The 12864-nt window shown below is 44.7% G+C and overlaps 1 protein-coding gene across 1 annotated transcript in view; it reads right to left on the bottom strand.

The window, feature by feature from the left end:
- Positions 1-1967: 1967 nt before the first annotated feature.
- The window catches only part of LOC137883677 (EH domain-binding protein 1-like), a gene marked incomplete at its 3' end in the record, with an annotated part of 33898 nt that continues 23001 nt past the window's right edge, over positions 1968-12864 (bottom strand). Inside the window, exons 7-8 of the mRNA XM_068725247.1 lie at positions 3259-3437; positions 1968-2016 (exon numbers count right to left, since the gene is read on the bottom strand). Of these exons, the coding sequence (XP_068581348.1) occupies positions 1968-2016; positions 3259-3437 (228 nt within the window). The remainder of the gene's footprint in view (positions 2017-3258; positions 3438-12864) is intronic.

Here is a 12864-nt window from a genome sequence, read left to right on the forward strand (position 1 = left end):
ATAAATTCTATACATTCTAATAACTCCTCATAAAGCATCTCTACGCAGCATCTTGAATGTGAAAGAAGTCTCTTTTCATCGGCCCTCGTTCGTACATGAATGTCTTTCTCTCGTTCGTACACGAACGTCTTTCTCTCGTTCGTACACGAACGTCTTTCTCTCGTTCGTACACGACTGTCTTTCTCTCGTTCGTACACGACTGTCTTTCTCTCGTTCGTACACGACTGTCTTTCTCTCGTTCGTACACGACTGTCTTTCTCTCGTTCGTACACGAACGTCTTTCTCTCGTTCGTACACGACTGTCTTTCTCTCGTTCGTACACGACTGTCTTTCTCTCGTTCGTACACGACTGTCTTTCTCTCGTTCGTACACGACTGTCTTTCTCTCGTTCGTACACGAATGTCTTTCTCTTGTTCGTACACGAATGTCTTTCTCTCGTTCTTGCTCTTTGGGATCATCAACCCCACTGTGTGTGTGTGTGTGTGTGTGGGGGGGGGGGGGGGTCCTCTTTTACGAGCACCCCTTTCCTCCTCTTGTTCCCACACCTTCAGGGTGCTGCATGACAGCACTTTCACTCGTTCACAAATCACAGCCCCCTACAACACAGGGTGTAATTCGTGCACAACCACTGCATGTGACATGTTCTGGAAACGCACCAGCAACATCTCTGGGAGGTGATTTTATGGTTTGTTCTTGGTGAAGCGAACAAGATTTCACACTTTTTGTAATGCATTGAACATATTTAAGAGATAAATCCAACTTTTAAGGACATTTCCGAATCGTTGGATAAAAGGAAAAGAAAGAAACCTGCACAATTAAACTTAACAGGAACTAGAAAAAAACACATTTAGTAGCTCTAACTTTGTTCGGCATACTCCCAATGCTGCTACATGAGCAGCGGAGGAAGCCGATATCTACCTCCGCTACGTCTCCTCAGCCCGCTCGGCCAAAACGCACACGAGCAGCTGGTGTAGATCTTTACAGAGTCGCTGCAGCTATTCACCAGCTATCGCCTTCTATACGGCATATTCCCATATTACCTATATCCAGCCAATTTCTTCAGGGCTACTTGAGCACCTGGAGGGTGAGGGGGGGCAGTTAGCAGATATGGGATTGGGTCTCTCGCTCTCCCTCCAACTGTGGTTATTGTCAACAGGGGTAGCATTCATGCCTAACAGGGCCACCAGAGGTTATCGCAGAGCCAGAGTGTGTGTGAGGAGAGGAAATCAAGCTGCGGGGACCCGACGCGGATCGCTCTGTGTAGGGCCTCGGGGGCCAAAGAGGGGACAGGGCGTCTGTGTCTGTGTGTGTGTGTGTGTGTGTGTGTGTGTGCGAGTGAGTGTGTAGTAAAGGTGTGCATTTGTGCGTTTTCGGGAAAAAGTAAATGTGTTTGTGAAGAGCCAGAGGGACCGAGGAGAGAGGGGGGGGGGGGTCATGTGTGCAGATATGATGACATAGGGCGACTGTGTGAATGTGTTATTCACTTGAGCGTTAGGAGTGAGCGCATTTATGTTAGTTGCGGGAGGAACATAGATTACAGTTTACACACACGCAAACAAAACTAATCAAAGCAAGATAAATATGCTATTATTATACACACACACACACACACACACACACACACACACACACACACACACACACACACACACACACAGCAGAGGTAGTTCAGTAAGCTCCCAGCTGGCAGCGAGAGCTACAAGATTAGCATCTCACCTCTGCCAGGTGACTACTGTCATTATAACGTTCTGTCTGCCATCACGTGTTTCCACCCTCAAAAAAAAAAACCTCACGACACACACACACACACACACACACACGCACACGCACACGCACACGCACACGCACACGCACACGCACACGGCATCCAGGGATTAATGGCAGATCTGTAAATAAAAGGGCCGAACGGAGACGTGGATGGGAGGGAGCTAAGTGGTGTGAAGGGCCCAGCGGTGGCTGCCTCTTACCTTTTTGTTGTTTTCTTTAATATCCTGAGGATTGAGCGACTTGTAGTCTCTGGAAAGAAACAGTGGGGAGGGTCGGCAGAGGAGGCAGGGAGGCGGAGAGAAAAAAGAGAGAGAGCGGGAGGGAGAGAGAGAATGGGAGACAGAGAGAGAGATAGCGGGGTGGGGGGGGGGGGGGGAGAGGTGCGTTTAAATATGCGTCACATGTAATGGCATTAGAACTGTAACATGCAATTTCATAGCAGTGCAATCAACAGAACTAATAGAGTGGAAAATATGTAAAAATAACACACCAGAGTGCAAAGGCACACACACACACACACACACACACACACACACACACACACACACACACACACACACACACACACACACACACACACACTTCAGATAAATTATCTTCATGTCTTCTCTCTTGATGGGGCTGCAGGTTTTTTCCATATGTAGTACTTTTGAGTGTTAAATACATACATTAAATACTAAACATTTAAGGAATCTCTCACACACACACACACACACACACACACACACACACACACACACACACACACACACACACACACACACACACACACACACGTTAACAAAGAACTATAACCACACACCCAGAAGAGATAAGTGGCGGCGTCAGACACGCAGCAACTGTGTATTCAAATAAGTAAATGACAGATTGGATCCTGTGTGTTTAAGAACGTACACATCTGGGCTCTGAATCAAACACGGCGACAGGGATGATGGATAAGGGGAACCAGCGTGATGACAGGTTAGTGGACAAATACGGCCGATCCGACACCAGCGCGTTAAAAGCATTAAAGAGATCAGAATTCTCTCTCTAACATCTGTTTTATATTGCTGTGAAAACATCTCCTTCAAACATTTATTCAACAAACTAAATTCTTCAAGACTACATTTAAAAAACATCTTGACAGCTTTATAATTTACCTTCTTACAGAGCTCATTTTTACTGAATAGAGCTTGAACGCATCATAATATAACTCAATGTGACCTCCACTAGCGTTAGCCGTTAGCTCCGTTAATTAGCCAAGAAGGACTGTGCTGCCCACCGGCTGCTAACAGCTAACAGCTAACGTTAACTAGCTCTCCTTCTGACGATTTTCACATGGATTTGTCGCTCACAATGATGCATTATCAGGGGGGGAAACAATAGGATGCACAGGAGTGTTCAACCACAGGTGTGTAGGACTAGTCTGCACATGTGCAGTAGCCCCCATTAGACTCACTGGTCCTAATGCCAGCCCCTCAATGCTGTGTGAGCGCTTGTGTGTTTTCTCACATTGTGTCCGGTCTGAAGTGGTGCAGCAGGGCGCAGAATGCCAGACCGTTCCTCCAGGAGGTGGTGAAGTTGGTGATCTTCACGCCGCGGTAGTTCTTGGTGACCTCGCGGCACCAGACCAGCAGAGACTGGCTGGCGTTGGGCTTCCCTCCCAGAACCGGGCTCGGGATGGGGCTGGGCTGCAGGCGGAGGAGGGATGGGGGACATAGAGGAGGGGGGGGGGGGGGGGGGAGAAGGTTTAGAATTGAATCTCACGGAATATTTCACCCTCACAATCCGAGTTGCATCGTTGCGAGGCGTTGATGTCCGATTGATAAATAAGAGCTGCTCTTTTGGGTCACACAAGGACAATAAACATGAATAATGTGCACTGGAAAGGCAATATAACACATAAAATATGACTTTAATGTGTTCTTCCACTGGCATGAAAGAAAAATACACCTGTTCTCCAAAACCCTTATTACTTTGCACAAAAGACTGTCCACATCCCCCTTTTCTCTCCACATCTGAGCTCCTTTGATTATTTTAATAAAATGCTTTACTTAACAAACCTCCACCCATCCAATTAGCTTGCTGTGCTGAAATACAATGAGCCCCCCCCCCCACCCCACACACACACACACACACACACACACACACAAGGGTCCTGCACAAAGCAGCGTATGACCGTGGATAATGTAAACATCTTATTAATTAGCCCCGCCTTTGAAGTCTTATCTGGGTTCGAAAGCTTTTCGCCATTAGGAGCGTCTCCTCTCCCAGACTCCGAAATCCCACAAATCCTCGGTGGCGTGGAGACACCGGTCCTCCCGACTGACGCCCAGCAGAACCGGCGCTATTCTGATTATTCAGCTGGCTGTTCTCTAATCTGGAGTCACGGAGCGACAGATACGGGCTAATGCTCTCAGATCAGCTGGGAGAGAAATGGCAACAAAAAACCCCAAAAAATAGAAATGTCACTGAGATGTGATTAAATTCATTAGAGGCCAGTGATCAAAAAACACTATGAAATGCGTGCAAATATTTCTATTATATGCAAGACAAAGACGTTAACATGTGACTAATAGGTTGATTTGGATTGCATGACACAGTTTAAGGCTTTGATGTCAATAATATGATGTTTTAAATACTAACAACACGTTTATGAAAATATGCAGAGCGGTTTTGTAGAATGGCATTTTTAGACACAATCCCTGAATGATATTTAAGACGTTTTTAATGCTTTCTGTTTCGTGAAGATGACTGATTATGTACTTTCTTGTAGAATATTATCTCAGGAGTCAAACCTCGACTTAACCTTTTAGCAGCGAGAAGTGAATGAAGACCTGATATTGAGCACCATAACGAGTTAAACCCCGTCGTTAAAAGACACTGAAGGCCCGGAGAGAAAACACACACACACACACACACACACACACACACACACACACACACACACACCTCACTACAATGTGACTTCCTGAGTCTGTCACGGCCGACCAACCCCCTCTGTTGGCGGCTTCCTGCTACTGCAAGAAGAGGGAGAGAGAGAGAGAGAGAGAGAGAGAGAGAGAGAGAGAGAGAGAGAGAGAGAGAGAGAGAGAGAGAGAGAGAGAGAACAGAGAGACAGAGAAAGAGACAGCAAGAGAGAGAGAGGGCGAAAGAGACAGAGAGAACAGAGAGAGAGAGAGAGGTGTAGGAAAGAAAAAAGTGACTGTTTGATTTAGGAAGAAAAAAACGTATGGAATCGATTGGTTTGATGACATCACTACGAGAGAGAGAGAGAGAGAGAGAGAGAGAGAGAGAGAGAGAGAGAGAGAGAGAGAGAGAGAGAGAGATGTATGTGCTTCAGCTTAATGCCAACACACTTAAAACCTCATTTGAAGATTGTCTGAACTTGTGTGCTTTTAAGCCTGTGACAAGACATGTGGCTGTCCTGGCTGTCAACAGATTTTTAAGACACACAAAAAAATAAAATTGGTTGTAATGTAAACAGGCAAAAAAGTGAAACAATGTGAGAGAAGTCTTCAAGGCACCTGGATGTCTCTTGCTCTCCTATTGTTGCAGTTTAACTTGTGACCACGAAAAAACCCGGAGCACTCTGAGATGCCACAAGGGCCAAATCAGATGAAAGAGACCCGGAGGCCATCTCTAATAGCAACTCCTAACCTTTGTACCAGTGTGTGTGTGTGTGTGTGTGTGTGTGTGTGTGTGTGTGTGTCTCCGTACAGGGAGACGGTAGCGTGAGCTGAGGGGCGGACACTTGACATTTCCGGCTCATCTGTTAAAAGTGGGCCTTAACCTTTTCCCCACAGCTTCTCCAGACACGTTTAAGGCGGCCTCGACAACGCCTGCGTTGCCACTCAGACAAGCCGAAGATAGGAAGTCAGGAAGTCGATACGATTATGACACGGGCGCACTTACTGTACGGGGACGAGGAGAAGAATCGCTCATCAGTTAACATTAATATACAGCGACTAATCTCACGTAATGTATTCAGACTAAGAGATATTTTACATCCACAAGTCATCCTCTTGGTAAAAGCAGAGGGACAACTGGAGGAACAAGTTTAGTTCAGACTGCCAACGTTTTAGAGTGGTGTGTGTGTGTGTGTGTGTGTGTGTGTGTGTAGCGTTTCAGAGTGGAGTGGTCTTCCTCCAGGCCTCCCCCCCCTTTCTTTTTCAAGTGACGGTTGAAAGTAGCCGTCTAATTTGAGCGCTCTAATTACCTGGGATTAGAGACCAGGTGCTATTAAAGCAATTAGACACACACACACACACACACACACACACACACACACACACACACACAGCACACACTCCAGTGCCGGAGACCCTGCACCCTAGCCGGCGGAAAATATACACACACACACACACACACACACACACACACCTGTGTAACATAGCCAGTGGAGGAACAACAACAACACATTAGCCCAGTGGGATACACAGCCTTTAAAAAAGGTACACTCTCTATAAGTACACATACACACACACACACACACACACACACACACACACACACACACACACACACACACTTATTGACACAGAAAACAAACAAACACACACCACCGTTAGCACACACTGCTAAGGACACAGCGAGGAGAAGTTTAAGTGTTATTTACTGAACTTTGGGCGCTTTTAAAACATTTGTTTAACCCGTGTGTGTCATCTCAAAGACGATTCCTTCCCTCCCCACCCGACAGAGCGGTTCCATTAGAACGTGACTAGCAGTGACCCCGACGTTCATCACAACACAGACCGATGTCATTCTCCCCAAATCGGCAGAGCCGTTCCATTACGCTCTTTTCCCAGATAAAAAAAAAAAAAGGTTCAAATATTGAACAAATACCAAAATCTTCTTCAACAGGAACTGGCTGCAATTTCCTGCAGACACAAAACACGGGAGGAGTGAAACGTTCATGAGGAACAGAAATGAACCCCGACTTATCAAACAGTTTGCTGTCTTGCCTAAAGGAAGGTGTGCACATGTGTGTGTGTGTGTGTGTGTGTGCCTTTTATCTGTCTGTGTGAATGTCACCAGGATGTGTGTGTGTGTGTGTGTGTGTGTGTGTGTGTGCTACACTGACACATCCATGTAGCCAGCTCGGCTCGAGGGTAGGATTAGCGGAGAGCATCGCCTCGGCCCACAAACATTCCATATTAAAAAATGAAAAGGCAACCTTCATTACTATCAGTGGCACATAACCTCCTCCTCTGCTGCTATTATACACAGCCCTAACAGCCTGGGCGGAAAAATACAAGCCACTGACAAGAGATTCCATTATTCCTGATGCCTCGGTGTCAACAACATACATCCGACGGGGCAAAGAAGGGCAAAGAAAGAAAAAAAAAAAAATGGAAGGACGGAGAGAGAGAGGGGGGGGAGGAGGAGGATGTGAGAGAAAGAAGGAGGGTTAAGCTCACTACAATGCCTGAATGACAAGATAGGAGGAAACCTGGGAATGGAAGCAGCCAGGTTCTGTTGTCAGGAGAGGCTTTCTGGTGTCAGAAATGTGATTTTTTTTTTGGGGGGGGGATGAGATCTGGAATCGTGGGATGAAATATGATACGGAAAATTAGAAAATTGTCAAAGGTCGAGCTTAGGTGTTGAGTAAGAGAACAATTCTGAAGCGAGGTTGGAAATTGTTCCCTTTAGATTTGGGGAGTTTGCCAATATCTAGTGTTACTGTATGAGAAGAGGGCAGAAGAAGTATAAAATACCTTTTAGAGCAACTCACTGCGAGTAAGAGTACAACATGGCAGTAGATCTCCATAGCAACAGTACACACGATACTAAATACTAGGTGTCATTTCTTTACATTTGAAGCTTCTTTAAGGTCGTCTGTCGTCACGCTTTACGACCATTTAAATTCTCAATTACAAAATAAAGTGACTCATCGAATTAAATGAGTTCATGGCTTCCTCCTGTTAGGAGTTTAGGGTCGCTTTGGTCTTTTCTTTGTGCTTTTTTTAATGCTGAAGAAACATATCCACACATCTCTGGTAAAGATTTAAAGTGGTGCTTTTGTGTGAGAATCTTTTTTTAGATCTGAATCAAATAATGGATGAAACGGCTGCGGTGAAAATGTTGTTTTTTTTAAAAGGCTAAATGCCAACAAAGAAGTACTGAAGCAGAACGTTTCATTAGATATAAATATGTTATGTATCACATTACATCTGTTTTTTTTTTTCTTTTCAACCAATTCTGACTTCTGGACTCAGCGCTCTGCAGCTAATATTTAATGTTTACCTAAAAGTAATTAATTAATATATATATATATATATATATATATATATATATATATATATATATATATATATATATATATATATATACACCCTATTGTACTTTGGTAATATAAACACTGGCTTTGTACAGTATGTATGTTTGTGTTTTTATGTGTATTATTATGTGCATGGATGTCTGTTTCTTTGCACATTGCTGCTGCTTCTTCCTTTTGTTTTGTGTTTAAAGCTTGTGAACTGGTTGTGTGTGATGAGCTGCTATTCAAATAAATGAGAACTGACTTGTCAAATAGGCCTGAATCTAAGCTGCTGTGTGTACTTAATATACTGAAATATTATCATGTATAAATACTGTCATGCATGTATGTTTGTATAGTTTTTACATTTACTCTTCTTTCACTGACTGGTATGTTCTGGCTAGATGTTTAAACTCTTGTTCAGCTGTGTTGTATTTCTACTTTTGAGTACGTGTGAGAGCAATACAAAGTCACATTCCTGGTTGGTGTACTAGTACCTGGCCAATGATCAGACGGACGTAAACAAAAGTCACATCGCATTAAACACAACCCAGTGACTAAAGAGTGCGGAGGCCATTAAAAAGCGGCCTTTTCAGACTCGTGAAAAAGACACGAGTGAAACGCTTTAAGTGGCAGCTTTGTCTCTCCCTCTGGGGCGAAACGCTTCAATGGAAACTTAACTGGCCTCGACCCAATGACACAAACCCACGACTCTGTGGAGAGAAAAGAGCCGCCGTGTCTCTCCAATCTCACTTTCATGGCTTCAAAAGCAGTGTCACAGAGTGTCAGATCTGAGGAGGTGTTGAATCTCATACTCTTTAAAACTTGTAATCCGCTCAAGGAGCCTACGGCTAAAAAAAAAAAAAAAAAAGTCCATAGAGACACACACACACACACACACACACACACACACACACACACACACCGACACACTTCAGTAGAAAGGCACACATACTGTACATACACACACACTAAATTGAAGCATACAGTAAAAAAAGTAGGCAAACACACAGTAACACTGAGCTGTTATCCAACACACACACACACACACACACACACACACACACACACACACACACACACACACACACACACACACACACACACACACACACACTTGAAAAACATTAATACCTGTTCACATTTAAGAGGATAAAGGTTGGTGCACTTAAGTGGCCTGTCCATCCTGCCACTGGAAGCTCTCGTCTGATTGGCTGGGCTCCAACTAACCAACACGCTCAATTACTTAATTATTGCACCTTCAATCAAAACAAGCAATTTGTTTTAATCTGGGCTTTCTGCGTCTCAACCTCTTCGCATTAGAAGAAGAAGAAGAAGAAGAAAAAAAAGACGGGGAGAGAGAGAGAGAGAGAGAGAGAGAGAGAGAGAGAGAGAGAGAGAGAGAGAGAGAGAGAGAGAGAGAGAGAGAGAGAGAGGAACGATCACCTCGCCGTCGTCTTACCCATGAAATTGTGCTTCGGATTTCAAACGTTGCCTGCATGAGAGCGGAGGGGAGGGAAGCAAAGTCCAATCAAAAGTTCAATTATGTAAATGGAGATGAGGAGTGGATGGAACAATAGGGAAAGAAGAAGAGGGGGGGGGGGGGGGGACAAAAGGCAGGAACAGGAGAGGAGAGCAAATGTAGCGTGAAAAATAATACACATTAACATACAAAGGATATATCGCATTACTGCTGTAATCACAGCGAGGAGGGGCTCCTTCCAAAGAGAGCCGTGAGAGAAAGACTGTGTGTGTGTGTGTGTGTGTGTGTGTGTGTGTGTGTGTGTGTGTGTGTGTTCAGTTAAGTCAGGCATCAGTTTGTGTGTGTGAACAGGTGTGAGCGATAACTCTTTCCACCTGAGAGCTCACGCAGAGGTTGAACATATAGAAAACTTGCTGCTTTTTGATCGAGGCCACGATGCCGTTTCCACAATTTATTAACAAATCTTTACGCCCTAAGTAGGAACATATGCAAATGCAGTCATGGCGACGGCGACGGCGAATGCGGGGGGTTGGGTTGCTAGTGATTCGCTCAGAAGCAGATATGCTTCCCATCTCACAGTGAACCTGCAGGCCAAGACAGAGGCCCTCTCGGCAGTTGGCTACTGAGATGTAAAATGCAAAAATCAGGAAAAAGCGGTTTCCTTTTCCAGGACCATTTCGCTTCCAAAGGCCTATTCTGCTCCAAAGGCATAACCATGCAAAGCAGAACAGGAAAGGAGAGACGACGCTTTGAAATTGAAATATAAAAAAAAAATAAAAAAAATGAAATAACAGAGTTTGGAGGAGGCGGCAGACAAAGGAGCGACTGTGCCAGCGTGCAGCGTGCCCACCCGCCCGCCTTGCACGCCTGACGTGTAACACGGGGGGCATAATGCGGTGTAAGCGCTGGCTTTAGCTTGTCATGGAAGCGGCGGCAGCATTACCCACACTCACGCCTCTGCAAATTAGCTTTGGCTGGGCGTGGGACTGGGAAGACACGCAGGGTGGGTAGGTTTGGGATTGAGTGTGTGTGTGTGTGTGTGTGTGTGTGTGTGTGTGTGTGTGTGTGTGTGGTGTGTGTGTTTTAGGGACAAAACAAGACTACTGATGGTACCCACTGTACGTCCACCTCCACCTCCACCTCTTCCTTCTTATTGGTTACATCTTTTTCAAAAAATACAATTTTTCAACGGTTCAGAGTTCAAAGCCTGTTTTTAGTCAGAGGCTTCGTTGTTTCATGACACGTAGAACTAACTATGACGTTTTTATGCGCTTTCTTGGTTCATAACCTGCAGCCAGAACAGTAACTCTAATGCGACTTCATTGCAGCATGTTTGTCCATGATTTTGTTTATTAGAAACAGAAAACACCAATAGAAGTAAGTTCATTTTGGGCTGTCCGTAAATAAATATCAATCCATCGATAAATAACGAGAAACTGCTGTCATTTAGTGACGCTGTCACCATCATACCAGAGATCAGATGTTTTTAAACGGTCAAATATTAACATGAGTCTTGATTATTTGATTTTCTCCACATCGCCCAGGCTTCAGAGCTACATCACAAACTAAAAGTAAAGCACGGTACCTTGTGGTCATTACTGGACTGACCAGTGTTAACTAGTGAATCTGTGGTAAGTTGTGATGTCACGTACCATTAACCGAGCCAATGAGCTTCCACTTCAAATCACAAATAAGAATCTTTAAAGGTTCCATATACAACATTCAGAGCACATGCGTCACCACGGAGCTGTGTGGGGGCAATAGACACGCTTTGAATTAAGCGCCTTAAAAAGGTTCTTGTAAAACCCAGATTCTTAAAGAATTTAAAGGCCACTCATCTCTTCGTTCTTCCTCCACCTCCTCATCTTCCTCAGATAAATAACGAAGCTTTGAGAGAAGGAAGAGAAGGAGGGTGTGTGTGTGTGTGTGGGGGGGGGGGCTCTTATAAATCTATAACGTATTAATCTCCTTTAACTGCCATCTTCAACAAACAAATTAGTGGTGCAATGGATTCAGAGATCAGCTGGGCCGATAACGCCGTCATTTATCAATTAATCTAAGCCTGGGCAGGGAAAACTCATTAAGGAGGCCACTTTAGGAATTATGTTCTGCAGGTAAAGAGGCTGACTGAGCCCGTGTGTGTGTGTGTGTGTGTGTGTGTGTGTGTGTGTGTGTGTAGGGGGGTCTTGACACAGCGGTTGTGTAACCCCCCCCACCACCACCACTACAGACTGCCATTGTCCAGCGCAGCGTGGGCTCCAAAGTGATGAGAGGGGTGATAGCACAGCCAATTAAAATGAACATAATTACAAAGTCACCCCTTTGACTCCTGATCAGAATACACATGCATCAACACACACACACACACACACACACACACACACACACACACACACACACACACACACACACACACACACACACACACAGTGAAGGAGGAAGGGTGTGGTGGAGGAGAATATGACAAGAGCATCCAGAGAGAGTGTGAGGAGGCATCGATAAAGAAAGTAAAGAGACAAAGAGAAGGACGTGTGAGTAACTGTGAGGCAGCAGTTTGCGAGGTTTCACCGATACGTAAAGAAAATGGTAGCCAGGTCATCAACATAGACGGGTTTTCTAGTCATTTGCCTCAAACCATTTCTCTTTTTTTGACACGTGTTGTTAAGTAAGCTCACATGCTAACGTTAGCTCGCAGTTGGCTTCAATCGCTGAAGTTTTTTGTCGCTAAATTGATTGACAAAGTCAATTTTTAACTTGGTGATGGTGCAAGATAGTTTAGCTAAAACTTTAAAACAGCTACTTTGGGTGAAATCAGGCGGCAACCTCCGCTTCTGCCAAGTGAAGCCAATGCTTCATGTGTTAAAGCTGCATTCTCTTTAGTGTCCACCAGGGGGCAACTCCTCTGGTTGTATCGAAGTCTAGTCTAAAATGACTCTACTTCTCTCTTGATTTATTCCCTCAGTAAACATTGTAAACATGAGTTTATGGTCTCAATCTCTAGTTTACAGTCTTCTTCGATACAGCATGATGTTCATTTAGTACATTATGGTCCATTTGCCGCGGAACTATTTTTTCTGTTTGATGAATGACTGGGTTGTAAGCAGAGAGCCAAACTGGTGCGGGAATCCATTTTTAGGATGCAACACTTTTATGAACAGTTCCATCAGATCCGCAGAGGGTAACACATGCTGATGAAACCCTATTGTGAACTATAGATGGGAGGCGGTTTTCTGAACTTTGACTCTGTTGATAAACACCTTAGGGAGGCCTATCTCACTCCCCCTGAAACTGGCTCGTCCCAGAGCTGACAGGGCTACACACCGGCGCTCCGCCGAAGGTCAATACTCCCCGTATCTGTGTGTGTGTGTCCGTGCTT

The sequence above is a fragment of the Cebidichthys violaceus genome, unplaced genomic scaffold (genome assembly GCF_023349555.1).
Source record: "Cebidichthys violaceus isolate CVI_PGR_0920_01 unplaced genomic scaffold, fCebVio1.0.p SCAF_340, whole genome shotgun sequence".
NCBI lineage: Eukaryota > Metazoa > Chordata > Actinopteri > Perciformes > Stichaeidae > Cebidichthys > Cebidichthys violaceus.